We start from the raw sequence: 24,136 nt of genomic DNA, 5'->3' as shown, positions 1-24,136 counted from the left end.
GCAAGATTTTATACAAATTTTCAATCAAATCTTGCTTATTTTTTCTCTCACCAATCACTTGCTTTTTTGGTAATATTTTAACCCTAATATGCTCCATTATATATAGTGACAAGATGCAGCTAGCAAAGGGTACGAATTCTAGGGGAAAATAAGGGTTCCAAAGAGGCCAATTTTTCAAAAGAAGAGGTGAACTTCGTGTGATCTCCTCAAGCAGTTTCAGAGCTTCCCACTCGTTCAATCATCTTCCCAAGGTAGTATAATGATTAGCTTGCAGAAAATCAAAGCGAAACCGAAGGAGAATCCTAGCAAAATCTGGGTTTGTGTGGTGAAGACGATGAATAGTAAATCAGGGCCCACCGACCACATGTGTGAGGCCGTGAATGGACGGTCAACGGTCTCAGTTCTCTCTCTCTCTCGGTGTGATTGGTTATTCAAGATGCACAGGGCCCACGTTTGACCAAGTTTTGAATCTCTCTTTCTAAATTTAACTCTTCATATTTATTTATTATTATGTGTTAGTTAAGCAGATTAATGGCGCAGCACAAGTGGCGAGGCAGAGAAGTTGACGGCCTTAGGGTAGCGTGTTCGAATCCCCGCGGCAACAATTTGAATTTTTACACAAATTTCTCATGGAATTCAATGTTACTTCCCCATGAATGACCATGATGCATCCTCATCGCTCCACCGTCGGATCAAAGTAGAGACATATCCAAAGGTATGGGATACGCTTACCTACGATGCACCATCAGAGCACAACCACGCTGGATCACACGCCCAGCTAAGTTCCTTTTAATTTATTTTTTTTATTTTTTTTATTATTTTACTTTCTTATTATTTGTATTTCTTTTCTTTTTTCTTGTTTTCTTCTTTTTTTTAAGAAATTTATTTTTACATGTTCATTAATTAAGTATTTTCATAACTTATTTTTTTTGTTTAAATCGAACTTTCGATTTTCTTAATTCTCGAATATATTAAATTATTCACTTTTCATATTTAAATCTGTTGCTATAAACTCCTCTTTTATTTTATTTTGTGGCTAATTTTTTATCATGACCACTAATCACTGTTAGGTAGATATTGTCCATTAACTTAGTATCCTTATAATTGTTGGGGACTTTAATGCACTAACATTTTTCTTCTTTGTGCCCAATTGTCAGGATTAACAACAGGATTTTACCTCCGACTGTCAACCTTCTCAATCGAAGCTAAGTTTCTATATATTCCTTTTTCTGTTATCTTTTTATTTTTGATTAGGGTTAACCTATTTGCCAAAGGAATTGATAATGCACTCACTTACTTTTCTTGGTTTCTATTTTTCCCACCTTTTCAGGGTTTGCAAACCGCCAAAGCTCGAATTGTCGGTAACCCTAAAACTCTAACCTGTTTTATTTTTCTGCCTAATTATTACTTATGTCAAACCCGCTGACTTCTTTTTCCCCTCCCCTATTATTATGTATCTGTTCCTGGCTTGTATTGGGTGGCCTTAAAGGCACTTAAACTGTATAATATTAATTGCATGGTTAGTAATCTTAGGGAGTGCAAGCCTTGAATTGAATTAGCATCACTAATTATAAGATAAATTTCTGAATTAATCACGTGACTGGTGCACCCACGCACACTTTTTGGTAACCCCTCTTGTTGCCTGTTGCCTTGTTGCCTTGTGTTTTTTGCAGAATAGCCATGTCCCTCGAATACGAGGATACCTCAACCATGTTGCCTCGATAAATACAAAGGTCATAGGTCCCTAATGATGCTGCCTTCGATACACTAATATGATCTCGTCCCCCGGAAGTTGCCTACGAAAGACTGAGGTATCCTCCGGTTGCCTACGAAAGGCTATTCTGATCCTTCCCTTAGACTACGTGCCTCTCTATGGCATGGGACAGTCTTATGGTGAACGATATTGCGACGACCTTTCAACCTCCAAATAAAAGGCTTCCTGCCCTCTTATGGCATGGATAGACCCTTTCACCCTGAAAGGCTAAAAGAACTATTTTCTACATTATTAAGGTAATTGCTCCTAATTGCCTTGCTCTGGCTAAAATCCTTTTCTTATTCTTTCTCATAAACCTTCAAAATGGCTACACTCATTTACGAGCTAAAGTCCGTATTCACTTCTTCTACATTTCTGAAATCAAAGAGCAAAGCAATTAAGAGCCCATGGAAAACCATGGATGCAAAGGGTGCCTTACACCTTCCCTTTGCATAAATTACCCCCCGAACCCTCTTTTTATTTAAAAGTTTTTTCCTGTTCTTTTAGCCTTTCTGATATTTGGATAAAATAAAAGTCGGTGGCGACTCTTGCTATCCGCATATTTCGATTAAAAGTCAGTTCACCATATTACAGAACTGGCTACTCTGTTGGGGATTTTTCGATTAAAAAGAGGGGTTACCTTAAAAGTTTAGGATTCACTTAATTGTTTTCTATTGTTTGCTTTGCTTGCTTTATTTTTTCAGGGTTGTTTCGGGAATAACTGAAGGACGAATCCTATACCCGGATTCAAGAACACTTAAGATTAGGAGTGGCATAGTCATGGCGAACTCTTTCACATATGTGGGAGATGAGTCAATATGAAGTTCACGCTTGAGTTAGGACTCCATAGCATATGCACACCTTTCTCAAATGAGGGGGGTCTATGCATGTGTCTACGGGTGCGCTAGAGCTCAAGGACCTTTAGTTACCCTTAACCCATCTTGGCCTTTAGGAACGTAGTGGGGGGACTACTCTTGACAAATATCGAGAACTAGTCGCTACCCGATGCTACAATTCAGATAGGTCCTTTCTCAAAGTATCATTGCATGGTGCGAATGCATCATGTTCGAGGGTGCTTTAGAAGGGCTGACAATTCTGGATAACTTATAGAACCCGTTGCTGAAATCTCCTTATCCATATAAATACCCTTGGGAAGGACACCTGATCAGACTCCATGCAAGCCTTAAGCCAAAAATTGTGTGACTTGTGTGACTTGTTTGTGTTTGCTACTAACCTTCGTTTCCTCGCAGGTTTCGTTGAAAGGACTTGTTTGTCCTTACTGTCTCACATTATGCCTAATGAACTTCATTCGCATAACATCATGATATCATGACATCATAAGCATAACATGATTTAACTAACCCTTTCAAGGATCTTAGGAATTTAGGACGCACAATTTCAGGTGCTCTTATCAAGGACCGAATTCCGATCAAGGGGCAAGAGGATTTATTTTCCTCTGGCCACATACCTTCCAATTTAGAGACTCAATACCTATCAAGGGGCAAGAGGATTTATTTTCCTCTAGCCATATACCTTCAAATTCAGAAGCATCCCGAATCGGAGGCGATGACCCACTCGATATGGTGAGCTTGATTCTCGAAGAAGGACATTCAAAGACAAAATTCAGAATTCTCCAGACAGAGACGCGACCAAATCATTCTCTAAATGTGCTAACTATATTCCTTAAGATCCTTGAAAATACTGCATTTGCATTCATAACATCGCATAACAGGTTTCTTAAAATAGATCTCTCATCCGACCTCGCTGTTTATTTCAGCAAGAAAATGGATCTCGAACAATCTGTCAAAAATCTTCAGGCTCAGAATAACCAGTTCCGAAAAATAATCTTTCACTTGGCCAAGCGGCAAGAAGAATTGAAGGCACTTCTGATCGAGAAGGAGAAGAATCAACATCAAGGTGGTCAAGATAATCAGAGATCCAAGCCTAAGCGGTCATTTACTCCATTACATATACCGTTGTCTCAAGTTCTCCAAAAATTGCTCAATCAGAACTTGATAACTCTATTGCCTCCGTATTCATTTCCTACCAATCCCACTCCTGGATATAAATATCATGCGAGATGTTCTTATCATTCGAATAGCCCTGGTCATGATACAAAAGATTGTTGGCAATTAAAGCACAAGATTCAAGACTTAATTGACGACAAGATCATCGACTTCAACTCACTTGAGAAGCCCTACATGGCTAATGCTGTGCACGACCAGAAAGGTCCAGATAAAAGCAACCAACAGATTGGGGGAGTTCTGATCTCTATACCAGCATCACAACCACAACGTAAGCATAGCGCGCCTAAAAGACAATTCACAAAGATCAACATGACTTTAGCTGAAGCGTTGCAACAGATGCTGAGGAAAGGGCTAATTACTTTGAGCGATCCCCCTCGGAATCCTAACACTTTGTCTCATCAGTATAATCCTAATGCAAGATGTGCTTATCACTCCGACAGCAATGGACATGACATTAATGATTGCTGGCTATTGAAGAGTAAGATCCAAGATTTAATCGACGACAAGATCATTGGTTTCAATTCAACTGAGGAACCTCACATGGCTAATGCAATGTACAACCAGGAAGGTCATAATGAACGCGACCAAGGTCGCAAGTCAGAGGCACCTAAGCGTCAATTCACAAATATCACTATGTCACTGGCTCAGGCATTCCAATATCTGATGAAAGCAAACTTGATTACTGTAAAGGATCCTCCCGTGAATCCCAACACTTCCTCTCCTTGCTATAATCCCAACGCGAGGTGTGTGTATCATTCCAATAGTCCTGGACATGACACCGACAACTGTTGGACATTGAGGAACGAGATTCAAGACATGATCGATGCGTGTGAAATTGAATTCAACCATCCCAAGACTCCTATAGTGATCACTGCTCCCATGCCTAGTCACGAAAAGATTGATTAAAGTCTAGAAGGATGAACTTTTTAAATCATTAGATTTACTTTCATTTGCAATTTCTTTTCTGTTTGTTTAAACATTCGACTTATGATAGACATTATCTGTTTTAATAATCATCATCAGTGCATTGCATATGTTTGTCTTGAATAAATCATTTCGCTATCACTCAATTTAAATTATGTATTTACTTTGCATATGTTTTGTGATATTCAACTCCTGCTAAGCGGTAAGCATCTTGAGGGAGGATGACGAAAACGATACCGCAACCTCATACAGTATGCTTTTGAACGGACTATGCTGACGATGTACATGCATTGTTTCAATTCCTAAACAATGGAGATGTAAGAATGTTAATCCCTCGTGAACCCCTTTGAGCCTAAGAAGTGGAAGTTTTCTTTCTTGTACTAATTAAAACCCTTGATCATAACCTGGGGCAAGGTAGTTCTCAGTTAATTTGGCTGTGCATTTTATTTTAAGAGAATCATTTAGTACACCTTTCAACAAAGGTTTCAATCACAAACGTTCATCCGCACACATCAAAGAAGTGTTGGAGATATCAATCAAAAGCCAATGATGGTTCATCAATCATTAAGCAAGGCAGTCAATATCTTTCAAAAAGAAAAAAAAATGAAAAAACATATATACAAAGAAAAGCCTGCTAAGTCAAAAATCAAAAAGATGACTTAGGCAAAAAATCAAGGCATCCCGCTGACTGTAAGCTCAAAATAGACAGTTCGGGCAAAAGTTAGGGATATCAAAAAGATGAAAGAAGAGAAGTCAATAAGTTCTTGAACAACACAATGTTGTGACTACCAAAAGGAAGAAGTGACTGCCATCTCACAAGTTCTCTTTGCTTGTGAACCATCATCATTATCAAAGGTGCAAATCCAAAAGTCTCTTGGAACCTGAATGCATAAGTTGAATTAAGTGAGCTTAGGACTGAAGATCATCACGAAGAGGGGTGGATACAATCAAATTTTGAGCCATAATCCTTTGTTTCTTAAACCGTGAACCAAGCCACGTTACAACCCTTGAAAGTCCTAATTGAAGCATGGTTAATTCGAAAGCATACTGTCACCAATAAGGTATCCCGACTCCTTAAAGTTTACTAAAATGCTGAGTCGATATTTCGCTTCTACAAAAATAGCATGTTTTTACAAATATCACGCTTTTACATCTCTTGTTTTAATGTTTTTTCAAAGACTCAAGACAAATGTATGCATTGCATCTCATGAATTCATTATTAAACATATTCTGCTACATAATTTCAAATGTTAGCATCAGAAAGAACTTGCACAGGGTACAACTAATGACTGGAAGTTATCCCGACAAACAAGATTACTCCGAGAAGCAATGTCTCCTACGTATACAAGGGGCATGGCACAATCAATCTGGGGCAATCAAGTCAAGATTCCAAGAACATTTCAAGGATGCCAAAATAATCATGGGCATGCAACCAAGTAGATCTGAAGCTACTTCTCAACCAACACAGGACATTGTCTTGGGCCTGTGATTACTAGGGGCATGTTGCCCATAGTACCCATCTCATAAAGTCCTCGCGAGGAGAATCTTTCCAAAGTCCCAACGAGCAGGGGCAAATCTATGCAAGTCCAGTTTGACATCTTGATCAATACTCAGCGGTGTGTCCTAATCAATATAAGTCCAAGAATGACAAGAGCTATAAATCACTGGGGGCAATATTCAAAGCATTCATGCCTCCCCACAAAGCCGGGTTCGCGAGATCATATCCCTACAGAGTACTCATCAAGAAGATATCTTCAAACATACTCGACCAACAAGGACATATCTCCCCAACATAGTTTACATCTTCAACATTGCCAGTCCCCCGACACCTTGCTCTTCTCCAACATGGATTACTAATACTTTCTATCCCCAATTAGGGTACATCAAGTTACTGATCATCCCCAAGCAGAATGATAAATTCCTAGCTGAGCATCTTCAAGACGAGATCAAACATTAAAATCATAACATTACAGAGATTTATTTTCTCAGAATACTCCAAATAGCATCAGTCATACATCATATACATCACATACATATTCATAAACTGCATACGGTTATAATTCATACGTAACATACGAAGTGCCCCATTTATTTTGAGGACTCCATCCCATTCATCACATGCATCATAAATATTGCATAAAAATTGACATTGTTGCCAAGTGAATATTATCTTATAGGTACATTACAAAGATCCGAATATTATTCAAAGCAAAGCCTAACGCACGGCCTTCCAGACATCTACGGATGCAAATTGGATTAGTCTAACGCACGACTCATCCTTCAACCTAACGCACAGTTTTCTAGACATCTACGAATGCAAATTGGATTAGTCTAACGCACGACTCATCCTTCAACCTAACGCACAATTTTCCATACATCTACGGATGCAAATTGGTTAGTCTAACGCACGACTCATCCTTCAACCTAACGCACGGTTTTCCAGACATCTACGGATGCAAATTGGGTTGTCTAACGCACGGGTTATCCTTCGACCTAACGCACGGTTTTCCAGACATCTACAGATGCAAATTGGGTAGTCTAACGCACGATTTATCCTTCGACCTAACGTATGGTTTTCCAGACATCTACGGATGCAAATTGGGTAGTTGAACGCACGATTTATCCTTCGACGTAACGCACGGTTTTCCAGACATCTACGGATGCAAATTGGGTAGTCTAACGCACGATTTATCTTTAGACCTAATGCACGGTTTTCCAGACATCTATGGATGCAAATAGGAGCTGATCTGATGTACGACACCTCCTTTGACCTAACGCACGGTTTTCCAGACATCTGCTGATGCAAACTAGACCCAGTCTAACGTACGACTCAACCCAAGTCTATTCTCCAGAAATGGCCCAACATACGATGTATTCTGACTCTACAAATCTATCAAGTTGGATGGCATCTTCAAGACCATCTCAATCATATATCTTCTCCAAGGCCTGGATGGCATCTTTAAGCCCATCTCCGACAAAAGTCCCTACTTTAGCGAGGGCAAATTTTTGGGGATTCTAGTGTTCAATCCTCTTCTACCTTCAGATTCCGACAGACACACATGCCAGTCTACATCTTCAGATATAAGAAAATTAAACAGGGGCAGCTGTCATACCCCAAAATTTGCCCATGCTATTTCTCTTGTTCAAATTCAAATCAAGGTGCAATGTTCCAAGACACACTCTCCTAAATAAAACTCAGAGAATTAGGGTTTTGTTATTATGAGGGAAAATCAGTGAACCAAAGGCTCCAAGGTATCCCATATGGTCTATGATACCCCATATTACCTCCATGACAAATTTCATGTCTCAATTCAAAAGATTGATCACTCAATTGCTCAGAAAGTCAACAGTCGATTGGGTTGACCTAAAAGTCAACTGTGGTCAAAGTACAGTCAAAACTCCTGATATTTTGTCAACATACTCATATTGAAGTATCATTCACCATTTGATCAAAGGTTGACCATGATTCATCAAGGAAAACTCAGAAATCATCAAAACTTGAAGTTACTAAATTAGGGTTTCTAGACAAAAGTCAACCCAACTTTGACTGATCATATCTCTCTCATGCTTTCTCAGAAATTCCCTAACCAAAGCTCATTCTCAAGGAAATTTGATTCTCTACAACTTTCATGTTGGGCCCAAAGTCAAGAAATGCTTCCGCATATGAGATATAAGTCAAAACATTACAGGTCCTTCTAGAAGCTCGCAAAAAGCCGTTTTTTGTTAAAAGCCATATCTTCAAGATAAAATCCTCAAATACAAAAAAGGTCCCAAAGTGGCTTGTAGAGGACATCTTGGGCTTTCCAAAAAATACTAGAACGTCTTCATATGACAAATACCGAAGGAGTTATGATCGACAGAAGTTGGAAAAAATTAAGAAAATGCATGAAAACCTAATTGAACAATTGTGGATTTCTTGATTGATGGGCCTAATATTTTCACTACAAAGTACAAACCTATATATGACCCACAATATGACCTTTAAATCCATCATCATATTTTTATCCTTTTTATTTATGTCTATTTGAATTTTTATTCACTTAAATACTAAATAAATTAAATAAAATATACAGGCATTGAATTTAATTGCATGGATTCATTTTTTATCATCCAAAGGCCCAAGAAATACCTTGAAGACCATTTAATTTCGTTGGTGCATGCATGGTTGGTATTTATATTTTATTTATTTGATTTTATTCAATTTAAATCAAGATAAAATAAAATCATAATCGAAAGTGGTGCATGATTTGATTTTATTAATCAAGGATCATTATTGGAACTCAAGCAAGTCACATATATTTCATTGGAAGGAAATTAAGACAAAAATAGCAAGATTTTATACAAATTTTCAATCAAATCTTGCTTATTTTTTCTCTCACCAATCACTTGATTTTTTGGTAATATTTTAACCCTAATATGCTCCATTATATATAGTGACAAGATGCAGCTAGCAAAGGGCACGAATTCTAGGGGAAAATAAGGGTTCCAAAGAGGCCAATTTTTCAAAAGAAGAGGTGAACTTCGTGTGATCTCCTCAAGCAGTTTCAGAGCTTCCCACTCGTTCAATCATCTTCCCAAGGTAGTATAATGATTAGCTTGCAGAAAATCGAAGCGAAACCGCAGGAGAATTGTAGCAAAATCTGGGTTTGTGTGGTGAAGACGATGAATAGTAAATCAGGGCCTACCGACCACGTGTGTGAGGCCGTGAATGGCCGGTCAACGGTCTCAGTTCTCTCTCTCTCGGTGTGATTGGTTATTCAAGCTGCACAGGGCCCACGTTTGACCAAGTTTTGAATCTCTCTTTCTAAATTTAACTCTTCATATTTATTTATTATTATGTGTTAGTTAAACAAATTAATGGCGCAGCACAAGTGGCGAGACAGAGAAGTTGACGACCTTAGGGTAGCGTGTTCGAATCCCCGCGGCAACAATTTGAATTTTTACACAAATTTCTCATGGAATTCAATGTTACTGCCCCATGAATGACCATGATGCATCCTCATCGCTCCACCGTCGGATCAAAGCAGAGACAGATCCAAAGGTATGGGATACGCTTACCTACGATGCACCATCAGAGCACAACCACGCTGGATCACACGCCCAGCTAAGTTCCTTTTAATTCATTTTTTTATTTTTTTCTTATTTGTTTATTATTTTAATTTCTTATTATTTATATTTCTTTTCTTTTTTCTTGTTTTCTTCTTTTTTTTAAGAAATTTATTTTTACATGTTCATTAATTAAGTATTTTCATAACTTATTTTTTTGTTTAAATCGAACTTTCGATTTTCTTAATTCTCGAATATATTAAATTATTCACTTTTCATATTTAAATCCGCTGCTATAAACTCTTCTTTTATTTTTTTTGGCTAATTTTTTATCATGACCACTAATCACTGTTAGGTTGATAATGTCCATTAACTTAGTATCCTTATAACTGTTGGGGACTTTAATGCACTAACATTTTTCTTCTTTGTGCCCAATTGTCAGGATTAACAACAGGATTTTACCTTCGACTGTCAACCTTCTCAATCGAAGCTAAGTTTCTATATATTCCTTTTTCTGTTATCTTTTTATTTTTGATTAGGGTTAACCTATTTGCCAAAGGAATTGATAATGCACTCACTTCCCTTTCTTGGTTTCTATTTTTCCCACCTTTTCAGGGTTTGCCAACCGCCAAAGCTCGAATAGTCGGTAACCCTAAAACTCTAACCTCTTTTATTTTTCTGCCTAATTATTACTTATGTCAAACCCGCTGGCTTCTTTTTCCCCTCCCCTATTATTATGTATATGTTCCTGGCTTGTATTGGTTGGCCTTAAAGGCACTTAAACTGTATAATATTAATTGCATGGTTAGTAATCTTAGGGAGTGCAAGCCTTGAATTGAATTAGCATCACTAATTATAGGATAAATTTCTGAATTAATCACGTGATTGGTGCACCCACGCACACTTTTTGGTAACCCCTCTTGTTGCATGTTGCCTGTTGCCTGTTGCCTTGTGTTTTTTGCAGAATAGCCATGTCCATCGAATACGAGGATACCTCAGCCATGTTGCCTCGATAATGATGCTGCCTTCGATACACTAATGTGATCTCGCCCCTCGGAAGTTGCCTACGAAAGACTGAGGTATCCTCCGGTTGCCTACGAAAGGCTATTCTGATCCTTCCCTTAGACTACCTACCTCTCTATGGCATGGGGCAGTCTTATGGCGAACGATATTGCGATGACCCTTCAACCTCCAAATGAAAGGCTTTCTGCCCTCTTATGGCATGGATAGACTCTTTCACCCTGAAAGGCTAAAATAACTATTTTCTACATTATTAAGGTAATTACTCCTAATTGCCTTGCTCTGGCTAAAATCCTTTTCTTATTCTTTCTCATAAACCTTCAAAATGGCTACGCTCATTTACGAGCTAAAGTCCGTATTCACTTCTTCTACATTTCTGAAATCAAATAACAAAGCAATTAAGAGCCCATGGAAAACCATGGATGCAAAGGGTGCCTTACACCTCCCCTTTGCATAAATTACCCCCCGAACCCTGTTTTTATTTAAAAGGTTTTTCCTGTTCTTTTAGCCTTTCTGATATTTAGATAAAATAAAAGTCGGTGGCGACTCTTGTTATCCGCACATTTCGATTAAAAGTCAGTTCACCGTATTACACCACCTTTGGCCCATTTCATTTGTTTAATAGCAGGGCCAAATTTTGAGGAATAAAAATTCAAGCTTTACAAGCAAAATTAAAAATGTATAAAACATGTCATATGAAAACGCCACCAGCTGGTTCCTAAACAGTCAATTTCTTTAGTAGTCTAGAAATCAGGACATGACATAAGTCTCAAAAAGAAATTGCAATAACACAAACTGATTTTACCCACATAGTACATAGATGGAAAGACATACTTGTATAACGAACATCAGATAATTTACATAAAAATCACGAATGTTGGATCATTGATTACCACATAATATCATCATATGTTACATCATACTGAAACACGATGTAGTATCCACAACAGGCATCCTATACATTGGGTACATGGGTTGTCCCATGGGAATTTGATGAATTACAGTTTGTCCCACCGGAAGGGCCGGTCCTGACCTATTAGAGGCCCTGGACAAATAATAAAAATCGATTTTTAATAATATATTATTTTATAATAAAAATTTAATGATAAATAAATTTATTATATGATGAATTTTTTTAATATAAATTAAATATAATTTATTTATATTATTATATATATTCCAGGATTGATAGATTATTGCTAATGTGGACTGGTTCCAAAATCACTCTAATGCTAGACAGAACATCCTTCCTCCTCACATCTCAGATCATGCATTGTTCCATGTGAGTGATAACAGGATTGAGAGAAGACCCAAAAGACAATTCAGGTTCAACAATTGCCTTGTTGATATGGAAGGTTTTGAAGATGTGGTGAGCACCTGTTGGGATCAGCCTATCAGTGGGGATCCTATGATTGTTTTGTGGAAAAATCTTAAGAAACTGCAGCCTATTTTGAGAAAATTCAATAGATCCCTGGGTAACCTTCAGCAAAACAAGATTAGGGCTAGAGATGATCTTCAGAGGGCCCGTGAGGAACTCATAAATAATCATTTTGATGATAGGTCCATTGAGAGATTCAGAAGCTGCAATGAAGAGGTGATAAGAATCAATGACTTGGAGGAGAAAATTCTCGAACAAAGAGCTAAAGTGGACTGGCTCAAGATGGGGGATGGTGACAACTCCTATTTTTATGCCTATATTAAAGCAAAGCAAAGTAGAAATAATATGAGAGGAGTCCAAATTGTTGATGGCATTGCGCTGCAGAGTCATGATGAGATTAAATAGGAAATTCTGGATTTATATGGGCAGCTTATGGGCAAGGAGGACAATAATCTTCAGTATATTGAATTTAGGCCATGAGACGAGGCCTCCAGCTGGATATGGAGCAGAAAGGCTCTCTTATTGGCAGCATATTTGAGCAAGACATCCTTAAAGCCTTAAATAGTATAGGTGGCCTAAAAGCCCCGGGCCTGGATGGATATGGCTCCAAATTTTTTAAGTCTTGCTCTCACATTGTCCAGGAGGATGTTATGGCAGCTGCAAGGGCTTTTTTTGCTACTGGAGTTTTGTATAAACCTTTCAACGACACCATAGTCACTCTCATTCCTAAGGGGGCTTCTCCTAAGGGGATAAAAGACTATAGGCCCATTGTAGGTTGGACAACCTTCTACAAAATTATGTCTAGAGTTATGATTGAGAGATTGGGGAAGGTGCTTCCAAGTATAGTTAATCAATGCCAAGCAGATTTTATCCCCGGCTAGAATATCCACTGCCATATTTTCCTAGCCTATGAGTTGTTGAAGGGCTACAAGAGGAAGGATGGTACTCCTATAATTATGATGCAAATAGACCTCCAAACGGCCTATGATATGGTCAATTGGAAATCCTTGAAGTGTATTCTTATGGAGAGTGGCATACCTAGACAGTTTATTTGTTGGATAATGGCTAGTGTGAGTACTGTGTCTTACAAATTTAATGTGAATGGGGAGTATACCAATTTCTTGCAAGCCAAAAGGGGGATTAGGCAAGGTGACCCCATCTCACCTATGCTCTTTGTTATCATCATGGAGTACATGAATAGGTTGATGTACAAAATGCAACTAAATATGGATTTTAACCATCATGCCAAGTGTGAAAAGATGAGTCTTACAAACTTGATTTTTGATGATGATGTGTTATTATTTTGTAGAGATGATGCTATGTCTGTTGAAATGTTGTAGTGTACCTTCAAAACCTTTACCTAGTTCACTGGCCTCATTGCAAATCCTAGTAAGAGAAGAATTTTATTTGGTGGCATTGATGCTAGGATAAAGAGTAACTTGCAAAGAATGACTGGCTTTACTGAAGGGGGCCTCCCTGTTATATACTTAGGTGTCCCACTCACATGTAGAAAGATGAATATACATAATTACTTGCCTCTGATAGAGAAAATAATTGGCAAGATGCACCACTGGACCACTAAGCTCCTAAGCTATGTTGGGAGAATTCAACTGGCTAAGAGCATTACTAGAGCAATAGCCCAATACTGTATGCAATGTTTCCCAATCCTTAAGGGTGTGATCAAAAAAATAGAAGAGATTTTCAGAATATTTATTTGGACTGGAACTCAAGACAACAAAAGTAATAAGAGCCCTGTGGCTTGGAACAGGGTCTGCAGCAGGTTTAAGCTATGGGGTTGCAGATTACTAATCTCCAATGCTGGAATTATGCTCGTCTGATGAAGTGCTTATGGAATTGGAGTGGGAAAGCTGATAATATGTGGTTTAGATGGGTAAACTTCTATTATCTTAAAGGAAAAGACATTTTGGAGTATGATGTGAAACTGCACAATATCTAGATGTTCAAGGGTATTCTAAAACAAAGGGTGAACATTGTGAATATGCAACAGGTTAGGGATAAGGCTATGCAGCTGAACAAATGTAAAGTCACCAATTTCTACAATTGTGTGTTTGATGATGGGAATAGAGTTCCTTGGTGTAATATGGTGCAATACAACAAGGCTAGGCCCCGAGTAATCGTGTGCCTCTGGATAGCTTGCCATGGTAAGCTTCCCACGAGGGAGAGATTGAAATGTTTTGGTTTTATACATGATAGTAGCTTTGTGCTCTGCAATAGTGAGGAGGAATTCCTCAACCATCTATTCTTCAAATGAAGCAAAACTGAGCCTATTTGGAATGAGATTTTTAATTGGTTAGGGGTTGATTATAGGCCTCAACAGTGGGAGGAGGAATTAGGCTGGCTTATTACAACCACTAGGGGCAAGGGATGGAAAGCCACTCTGCTTAAAATGGGCATTGTTGAAACATTGTACCGTGTCTGGAGGATGCGTAATAGTATATGATTTAAAGAGAATGTTGATCTTACTTGTATAGATGATAGAATTAAAGATACCCTTAACTCAAAATCGGGGCAAAATACCAAGATTAGGTACCATCTTGCTAGAATAATAATGTAAGTTTGGGCCGTGTGGTCTGTTTGGTTGGTTGGATCTGTTGATCACTATGGACTTGTACTGATTTTTGAATTAAATATCAACATATATTCTTTGATTAAAAAAAATTATTTATATTATTCAAAAAAATTTAAAAATCAAAATAGTTCAGGGGATACATATATAATTTTCTTTAATTATATGAATACAAGTTTCCTTTAGTAAAATAAAAATAGGAAATTGTGAAAACTGGCATATAATATGAATACAAGTTGTCTTAGTAAAATGAAAGTAGGAAATTGCAAGTTTTGAGAACTTGGGTTCTCTCTTTCAATATATCTCTTGCTTACAAAAAAAACATTACAAAGAAAATTTTAAATTTTTTATGTTAAGTAAAATCAAAACCCGCTAACATTAAAGGGGTTGCGTTGCGTTTATTTAACTTTTTTTTTTTTAATGATACCTTTATCTTTGAATGACTAATAGTTTCTTAAGTTTATGCAGCCGTTGTATTTACATTTTCTTCCCTGATTGACTAACACCTTTCTGCTATGATTGAATCAATGAATGTTTTTTTCTCTCCTTCGTTTCATGTACTTCCCTATTATGAAAAATTGGTTTAACTAGCCTAAATCCAATTAGACTAGAATAGAAACATCATTTGTATCAGTTTCCTATTATTGTTTATATCTTTTTCTTCAACACTGCCTCTCGCCTTTCTTCATTTCGAATATGCATTGTGTTTTTTTGCTACCCACTTCCCTAGAGTTAGCCATTTCTTTGTGCCTCAATGTAATACCATGGAATGCTGACCCTTTTGTTAAAATAGGCTAAATTGAGGTAAAAGCATTAATACATTTGTATTTCCACGTCACTTTGTTTTCCTTCTAGCCCTTTGTTCGGGGAGTAGTAATCTGATGCACTTGTATTTCCAAGTTTTTTTTGGTTTATCACCATCGGTTTAGTCCGGTTCGAGAGTCAGTTCTGGCATCAAGTGGTTCCAGCCCCCTCCCGATCGCGTGGGGATCTTTTCGAAGTATTTTGTTTTATAATACCTTTACCTTGTATAATTTATTGTTGTTAAAGTATATGCAACCCTTTGTGTTTGGGTGGTTACTACAAAATATAAATCAGGTTCACATAAAACCATGTAAGTTCTTATCTCATCCACTTTACTGTTAATGATAATGTTATGGCTTAGATAATCACGTTAATTTTAGTTTTGGGAAGCGGGGAATCAGTAAACAAACGCGTATCCAAACATTTTGTTAATGATATGATGGATTTTTGACCGTACTAACACTCCCATGAAAAAAAAACCGGAGGGCATGCACAGGCCTTCATATGACTGCCGGAGGGGATCATTTTTTTTATTTTTTATTTTTGTTTTTTTGACTTTTTCAGGTTTTTTAGTGTTTTTTAAATATATGTTATTTTAAGTAATTATTAAATAATTATAATTTGATTATTTAAATTATTAAAAAATTAAAAAATAAATTTTGTAAATAAAAATTAATTTATTTAATACATAAAAGAACAATAAAATCTAAAAAAATATTGTAAAATAAAAATAAATTATTAATAATATTTTCCGTCAAAAATAAAATATTTTACTATATTTTTCCTCCAAAAATATTGGTAGAAGAGGTCTGATCTCCTATAAATAGAGGTGTGTGAAGGTTGAACTATCAATTATTGTGAAAATGGGAGTTACAAATCATGTTGGAAGTAAGAACAACACAAGAATTGTAATCGATTACACTCTTGTGAAAAGTATTGGTAGAAGAGGTCTGATCTCCTATAAATAGAGGTGTGTGTGAAAGTTGAATTATCAATTCTTGTGAAAGTGGGAGTTACAAATCATGTTGGAAGTAAGAACATTGATAATTCAACTTTCACACACCTCTATTTATAGGAGATCAGACCTCTTCTACCAATACTTTTCACAAGAGTGTAATCGATTACAATTCTTGTGTTGTTCTTACTTCCAACATGATTTGTAACTCTCATTTTCACAAGAATTGATAATTCAACCTTCACACACACCTCTATTTATAGGAGATCAGACATCTTCTACCAATACTTTTGGAGGGAAAACATAGTACAATATTTTACTTTTGGCAGGAAATATTATTAATCATTATTAATAATTTATTTTTATTTTACAATGTTTTTTTAGATTTTATTGTTCTTTTATGTATTGAATAAATTTATTTTTTAATTTTTTAATTATTTAAATAATTAAATTATAATTATTTAATAATTACTTAAAATAACAAATATTTAAAAAACACTAAAAAAATCTGAAAAAGTCAAAAAACGAAGAAAAAGAATGGTCCCCTCCGTTTGAAACGACGACCATATGAAGGTCTGTGTATGCCCTCCGTTTCATATGGCGGCCACTTGTAAAAAGGTGGCATTTTGGGACTTAAATTTGGGGGGTGGCATTTCCAGAATTTTTTTTCATGGGGGTGTTAGTACGGTCAAAAATCCTGATATGATATGGCTTGTTAGTGGTTGTATCTGTATTCTTGGAATTTGTACTCGTAACAATGAAACTCATGTGCTTGTAGTTAACTAAGTTCCTGCGATAACAAAGACATGCATGCAATCATCGTGAAAAACCCTTTTTTTCATCATATTCATTAATTACTGATTAACACAATAACTTAAAAACATATAAAGGTAAGAATTACTTACCAAGATTTGGTACATTTTGCTTTGTCTCCGCTCATCACTACGTCAAATTTGGCTTTTAGCAGCACATCTACGAGAGCGCTTTTGGGCAAAAGCGCTGCTATAGGTTTCGCTGAAAACAAAACTAAAAATCAAGGGAAAAAAGCGCTGCTATAGGGGTTCCTACGAAAGCGCTTTTAAAAAGCGCTGCTATATGGGAGGATATGAAAGCGCTTTATAAAAGCGCTGCTATAGGGGAGGATATGAAAGCGCTTTTGAAAGCGCTGCTATAGGGGTAGGCTACGAAAGCGCTTTTAGGAGAAAAAACGCTGGTATAGGGTACCTTAGAAAGCGCTTTATAAAAGCGCTGGCGTAGCTCATTTAAAATTAAAAATTTTAAACAAAACTAACAAACACGTGTTCTTTGCCTCTTAGAACCCTAATTCAAACAGCACCACACCACCACCTCTACCACCACCAGCTATCACCTCTCACTCTCCTACTCCACCACCACCACGTCTTCAATCGGAAAAAAATGTTACTCCCTCTGCGACTAAACTCCGACCGGTACTCCCTTCCATCTTTCCTCCACGACTGCAAGTTTGTTCCACCCACCACGAAGCTTCCTCTCCTTTCTCTGCGAGAAGACGTGAAGGTTTCCGGCCACCACGAAGCGTACTCACATTTTCCTCTATTTTCGAATACAGTCTTCCTCCTCGCTCCGAGTTTGTTCCTGACAAGTTCCACTATATTTTGGTGAGTTTACCTGTTATCGATACGGTTTAGGTATTATGGCGTGGTTTAAAGTTTGATAGTGATGATGTTGTGATTATAAATTGATGACATGAACTGGATGTGGTGACAGTATTATTGTTCTTGCTGCTAATTTGAATTGCTATCGATGACGAAACTTAGTTTAGTCTAGTTTAGTTGATTATTTGAATTGGTGAATATAATTGTGGAAATGTGGTAGTTCTTTGATGGTTATGGATGATTCTAATGAGTAATTGAGTCTTGATAGTGCTGAGAATTAATTGATAGAAAAGAGTAGCATTGGTAGTTAGCATACTAGGTGTTTGTGTAATTGCTCTTGGAAGTTTTTGAAGTTGGTTTGGTTGTTTTAATATGGTTGGGAGTTGATGTAGGTGCTAAATGTTAATTGCGATAATGCGGAGATTTTTTTTGGTTTTGATGTTATATCACTTGCTTGTATACAACTCATGAATGTTGACGAAAATGATGATGATATTGTTGTTTTTGGTTGCTAATATGAGTAAATAATGATGCTGGAAATTTACTTGAGTTTGTGTAAGACGATAATTGATGTTCACGGTGGATGCAAGTTGTTGTTAATCATGGTTGAAAATTAATTGTCAAGTTTGAACGTTAATGATAAGGCTTGGTGTTATTCATATTTGTTGGCAATAATCCTGTCGGGTTATGATTAATTTCTCTTAATGTTTGATGATGTGAATTGTTGTGTTTACAAATAAACAAAAGTTGCTCAAAGTGTGGTTAATGGATGATAGCTATGAGTTTTCGGTGCTGATTGGTGTTGCTGTTTGTTCAAAGAAAACTAGTGAAAATGTGTGGATATGAACTAAAAAGATGATGCTAAAAATTAAATGTGGTTATTCTTGTTGCTATTTGAGGCTCAATTTCTAGAATCATTCATGCTAGGTGTTGACAGGGTGTGTCGCTTCAAGGATGAATAGTGCAGAATTTTTTTGGCTTAAATTGGTGTTGATTAGTGATGATGCTTTCTATTTACTCATGAATCAAATTGTTAGGATGTTATCAATCTCATGGCTAGAATTCTTAAGAGTGATAGCAAACATTTTTTTTGTGTTGTTGTGAAGTGTTGAGAATTTTTATTGTTTGGTTCATAAATATTGATGCTAGTTTTGTTGGGAGTAATTCACTTGTCAAACGTGTGTGTTGATGTTTAAATGTGCGAATGATGGCGAGAGCTTGTTGTTGCTAATTTTGTAAGTGGTATTTGAAAATCCTTTCATAAAAAGTGAGTTGGTGTTGATTATACTTGGTTATTTCACCACTTGAAAATTATGTTGTGTGCTTAAATTTCAACCATGCATATGTGTTCTTTCTTGCTACATGCCTTGATCCATTCTCTTGTGTTCATGTGTGCTTTAAATGACTTTGTGGGACTGTTTTAGCAGCATCTTAAGTGCAGTATTTTAGACTTAGCATTTGTTGTTATTTTCACTACTTTCAATTCATAAAATAAGACTTAATTTTGGAAAGAGATTTTGGCCTAAACTTAGTTGAATTGAGTTGTTGTTGTTTCTAGTTGATAATATGTCTTTCTTGTGTGCTAATGAATGCTTATGAGTGTTGTAACTTTCTGCCATGCCTTATTTTCTCGCATTGAGTTCCATTCTCATTTGTGGATTGATGACCATATTTACTGCTGTGTTTACTTGATTTTAAATATGTTTAGCACCATGTACATAATGATGATTTTTTACAATGTTGTTATGATTCTTGATGTCAATTTTGTTAATCGTTAAGTGATGAACTTACTAACTTTGTGAATTTTCTATAAGGGTTACTTGTGAAGAGTGGAAGTTTGATCGTTTTCAAGAATCTTACATTGTGTGGGTCTAGAAGTTGCTTACTTCTATATAGGTAATTAATTGTTCTCTCTCGCCAAAGTAATTAGTTGTGCTTTGAATGAACTTTTATGATGGATCGTTTCCACTTTAATTAGCTGCTTACTTCTCTACTTATGAATGATCTGTAATTAGTGGTTGAGTTGGTTTTTATTTTATGAAATTTTTTATAATTGAAGTTTTCTTTCCTTTGAACTAGCAGCATTTTTCGGCCTAGTTCGACGTACAACGCTCATTATCTGCGTTTTCTTGAGTTCGGTAAAATCCGAGGTAAATCTCGTTTTTGAATTTCGAAAAACCGACTTCATTTTTGAGTCCGTGAGGACGTTTTACTATAGCCATGTAAATTTCGTTCAATTCCGACAACTTTCTTTTTTTTGACACTTATTCCGATTTCACCGATTTCGATTCCGATTTACTTGTACATAGTTACTATGACTTCCATTTGACTTGTATACATGTTTAAATAGTAATAGTGTACTAATGTGCTTTAGTTTGTTTGATACAGGTCAAATGGCTAATAATCAAGAAAACTCACAAGATAGAGATGCTCAGATACAAATCCTCCATCGGATACTTCAACTAGAGAAGTTGCACGAGGCATCACCATTATGAAGGGAATCATTCGAGATAGAGACAAAGGATTAATATATAATTTAGAATGGAATCCTGATAACCAGGCAATTGGTACTAATGCTGCAAAGTTGACAAGCTACATTGGTACACTTGTTCGTATGCATATTCCAATCTCCGTATCTAAATGGAATATGAAAAGTAAACTGTTGGACGAGAAAAAAGATATGCTTTGGGATGAGCTTAAGGTATCATATATGGCTGTTGTTATTATCTTGACGATAATGTGTTTAAATTACTTATACTAACACACTCTATGCGTAAGTTTTTTTGCAGAGGTCTTTTAACATACCAGATGAGCGTAAACGCTACATACTTAGTTTGGCCGGAAAAAGACATAGAGGGTGGAAAACTTTTTTAACAAACACCTATCTTAAGGATAAAGAAGGAAATTTTCTTGAAGTGGCCCCGGGACGTCCAAAAAAGTATGAGATCTTCATTAAAGATGAAGATTGGGTCAAGTTTTTAGAACAAAGAGTTGAAGATTTCCAGAAAAAGAGTGCCAAAAATAGGGCGAGAGCATCAAAACCCGCGTATCCATACAAAAAAGGGCGTTTGGGATATGCACGCTTAGAGGAAAAAATTGTAAGTAAATAGAAATGCTATGTTCTTATTAATTGTCTAAATGTGTTGTAATTGACGATCTTATCATTTGTGTCAATGCATAGTTAGAGGAGACGAAAAGTGAGGAAACCTCACTTCCAGTACATGTGTTGTGGACGGAAGCTCGTGTGGGCAAGAATCGAGCTGTTGATCCCGATGTTCAAAAAGTTTATGATGAATGTGTAAGTATAACACTGCGTCTTTAATTAAATCAAATGTTTATTAATATATAATTGATTTTTTATCTCCACTAATAATTTTCAAAATATAAATGAATTACAAAAGACCATGTCGCAATCGGTATCCACCGGTGAGGACCAGGATAATAGCTCAAGTGGTAGCAGGAATTGCTATGAATACGTACTTAACCCCTAGGTACGTGGTTCGATTCCTGCGGGAGGAAAAAACAATATTTCTTGGGCAGCCGGTAAGCGGGCCTAGGGGGATTATTGATTAAGCTGGTGACATGCTCGGTTGGCCGACACAGTTGATGCGTGTAGCGGATATCGGGGTGTTACACCAACTATACTTATCGTCACCGGATTATCGCCTAGTTGGCAAGGGAAAAGTGCACAACACTTTGGGAGATTTACTTCACCATAGACCGCTCCCGGATGGACACCTGAAAGTATCAGTTGATGTTGTATTAGATCATGATGTGTTGCTTTCGGTACCTGACATGGTCTCAGAGACAACATTGTTGCGAGATGCAATAGGGTCATTTGTTGCATGGCCCTCAGAACTCATTTTCATGGATGATGAGGTATGTTGAAAACCATTATGAATCATTTAGTTTTCGAATGTCAATTCTGAACCGTTACGTTAATTATTTTTTACATGATAATTTTATACTACTCCTACAAAACCCGCAATTAAGGGTAAAGGGATTTTGCAGCACGACGAGTCTGTTGCATCACTAAAAGAGGTACATTTAAAGTGTTAATATATGATCTGAATCTAAAACTACATAATTTTATAATTTACCTAAGTTATATGTTTTTTAGGTATCTGCTCAAGGGTCACAACAAGTGACACAGCAAACTCGTAGCGTACCACCCAAGGAAAAGGGTCTTCTGAAGGCCGTGGAAAAAAGAGGTGTTTTTGTGCCTCGATACCGGCAGACACTTGGAACACTTGTGGATATGTCAGATTTGAAGACAGGTGCTATTCGTGAAATTAATATGGATGAAGCTGTCTTTGGTTGTGAATTCCCCGAAAGAGTTACACTAGAGGAAATGGAAGAGATTTTTAAACATGAACAATTAGGCGTCAGTAATATTCACTCATACATCCGGTAATCCGATGAATATATTATTTAATTAGTTGAACAATTTATTTACACATTGATCGGTCACCATTTCTAGTAAGTTTTTGTACGATTATCCCACAGAAATTAATTACTTTGTTAACACTGTGAGACAATTTTCTTGTGTTTTTAATTAAGTTTGTTTATTATCATGTGTTGAGTATCACTTTGGTTATCAATTGAAAATCATGTCAAAAAGACCTTTTTATGCTTTGTTTGGTAGTGTTACTATCCAGGTTGATTCATGCGATTCAAGGAACTAATGGTCGGTATAGATGGACGAGAAAGAGTTAAAAAGTGGAGTTTTTGAAGGAGTCAGAAGTCAACACGGGCACCCGTTTTATTCCACACGGCCGTGTTGAAAAGCTAAGGGAAAGAGCAAAAAGAGAGCAAAACAGTGGGTTAACACGGGCACCCGTGTGAAACAACACGGCCCGTGTCAAAAAGCAAAGGGAAAGTGTTCTTTTTAGCTGAAACAGAGAAGAAACACGGGCACCCGTGTGAAACAACACGGCCCGTGTTTTTGAGCGCGAGGGAGAAAAATCTGATGCGTTATTTGTACCGGGCTTGATCATTAAGGGTACTTCAGACTTTTCGCAGAAACAAGGATTGAGCTGACACTACTAAAGGAAGTTTGTGAAAAAGGAGAGGTACTTTTGGAGAAAATACGATAGAATTAGAAGAAGGGGAGACGGCGAACTCAAGGGTTATTTGGAAACAAAGAGATTCAACGGTGGACACCATTGAAGATCAAAATTCACATTCATCTTTGTAATGTCTAAACCCTTTAATTTGTCATTCTTGAATATTAGTATGAGAGGCTAAACCCACAAATGGTAGGGGTGGTCCTTCTTGGCTTTTGTAATGGATTCGAAACTTCTCTGATTATCTATGTTTGATTTCTACGTTTTCAATTCGATTGTGCAATGTTTCTATGCTTTCTCTTTCGGTCAAACTGAGAATTATTTACGGCTAACAATTATAGGAATATAAGAGTTAGGGTTTGTGCATAATTGGTTTATAGTGGATGTACCTAGGACTAGGGGCAACGTATAAATATCATTAATAACGGGATTTTAGGATTGCTTGAACCACTGTTATATTTTCACGGGTAATGAAATAAAACATAGAGGTTTAAAGTGTTTTTGCTAAGGACTTAGGAAAAACTATTACAAGTTGATAATTGAGAACTTAAAAACAATTCGTTGATGATCATTTGAATTCATTCATTGCAAGCCAAATGACCACCTCCCCTAGCATATTTTAATTCTCCATTAGTAAAGTTATTTATTTCAAAAAACGCCCTGGGGTCACGGTGCCGTCGCCTCCGAGCCCGGGTCCGGATTAGTCACGTGGGGCCCCTTTCCCCCGCGGATACCGGTCGGTCAACACCAAAAAAAAAAGTTTTTTATTTCAATTGGTTATTTTTGTAGTTATTCTCGTAATCTGAACAAACCTATTGTTTTTGTTCAATTGAAATCATTATCAAACTCAGTGTTGCAACGCACTCCTCGAGATCGATACTTGGGATAAAACCCATTATAACTACATCGGCGAAAATAGTACACTTGCTATTTTTTCGATCA

The 24,136-nt window shown here is 36.8% G+C and overlaps 1 protein-coding gene across 1 annotated transcript; it reads left to right on the top strand.

Moving 5' to 3' along the window:
- Positions 1-13,937: 13,937 nt before the first annotated feature.
- LOC131658883 (uncharacterized) lies at positions 13,938-18,643 on the top strand. The gene is made up of 4 exons (XM_058928133.1): positions 13,938-14,039; positions 14,157-14,279; positions 17,811-18,131; positions 18,521-18,643. Exons 1-4 carry the CDS (start codon positions 13,938-13,940, stop codon positions 18,641-18,643), a joined length of 669 nt encoding a protein of 222 aa, XP_058784116.1.
- The last annotated feature ends 5,493 nt before the right edge of the window (positions 18,644-24,136 follow it).

The sequence above is a fragment of the Vicia villosa genome, linkage group LG3 (assembly GCF_029867415.1).
Source record: "Vicia villosa cultivar HV-30 ecotype Madison, WI linkage group LG3, Vvil1.0, whole genome shotgun sequence".
In the NCBI taxonomy this organism is placed as follows: Eukaryota; Viridiplantae; Streptophyta; class Magnoliopsida; order Fabales; family Fabaceae; genus Vicia; species Vicia villosa.
Note: the sequence above shows the minus strand (reverse complement) of the source record. Positions and strands in the feature narration are given on the sequence as shown.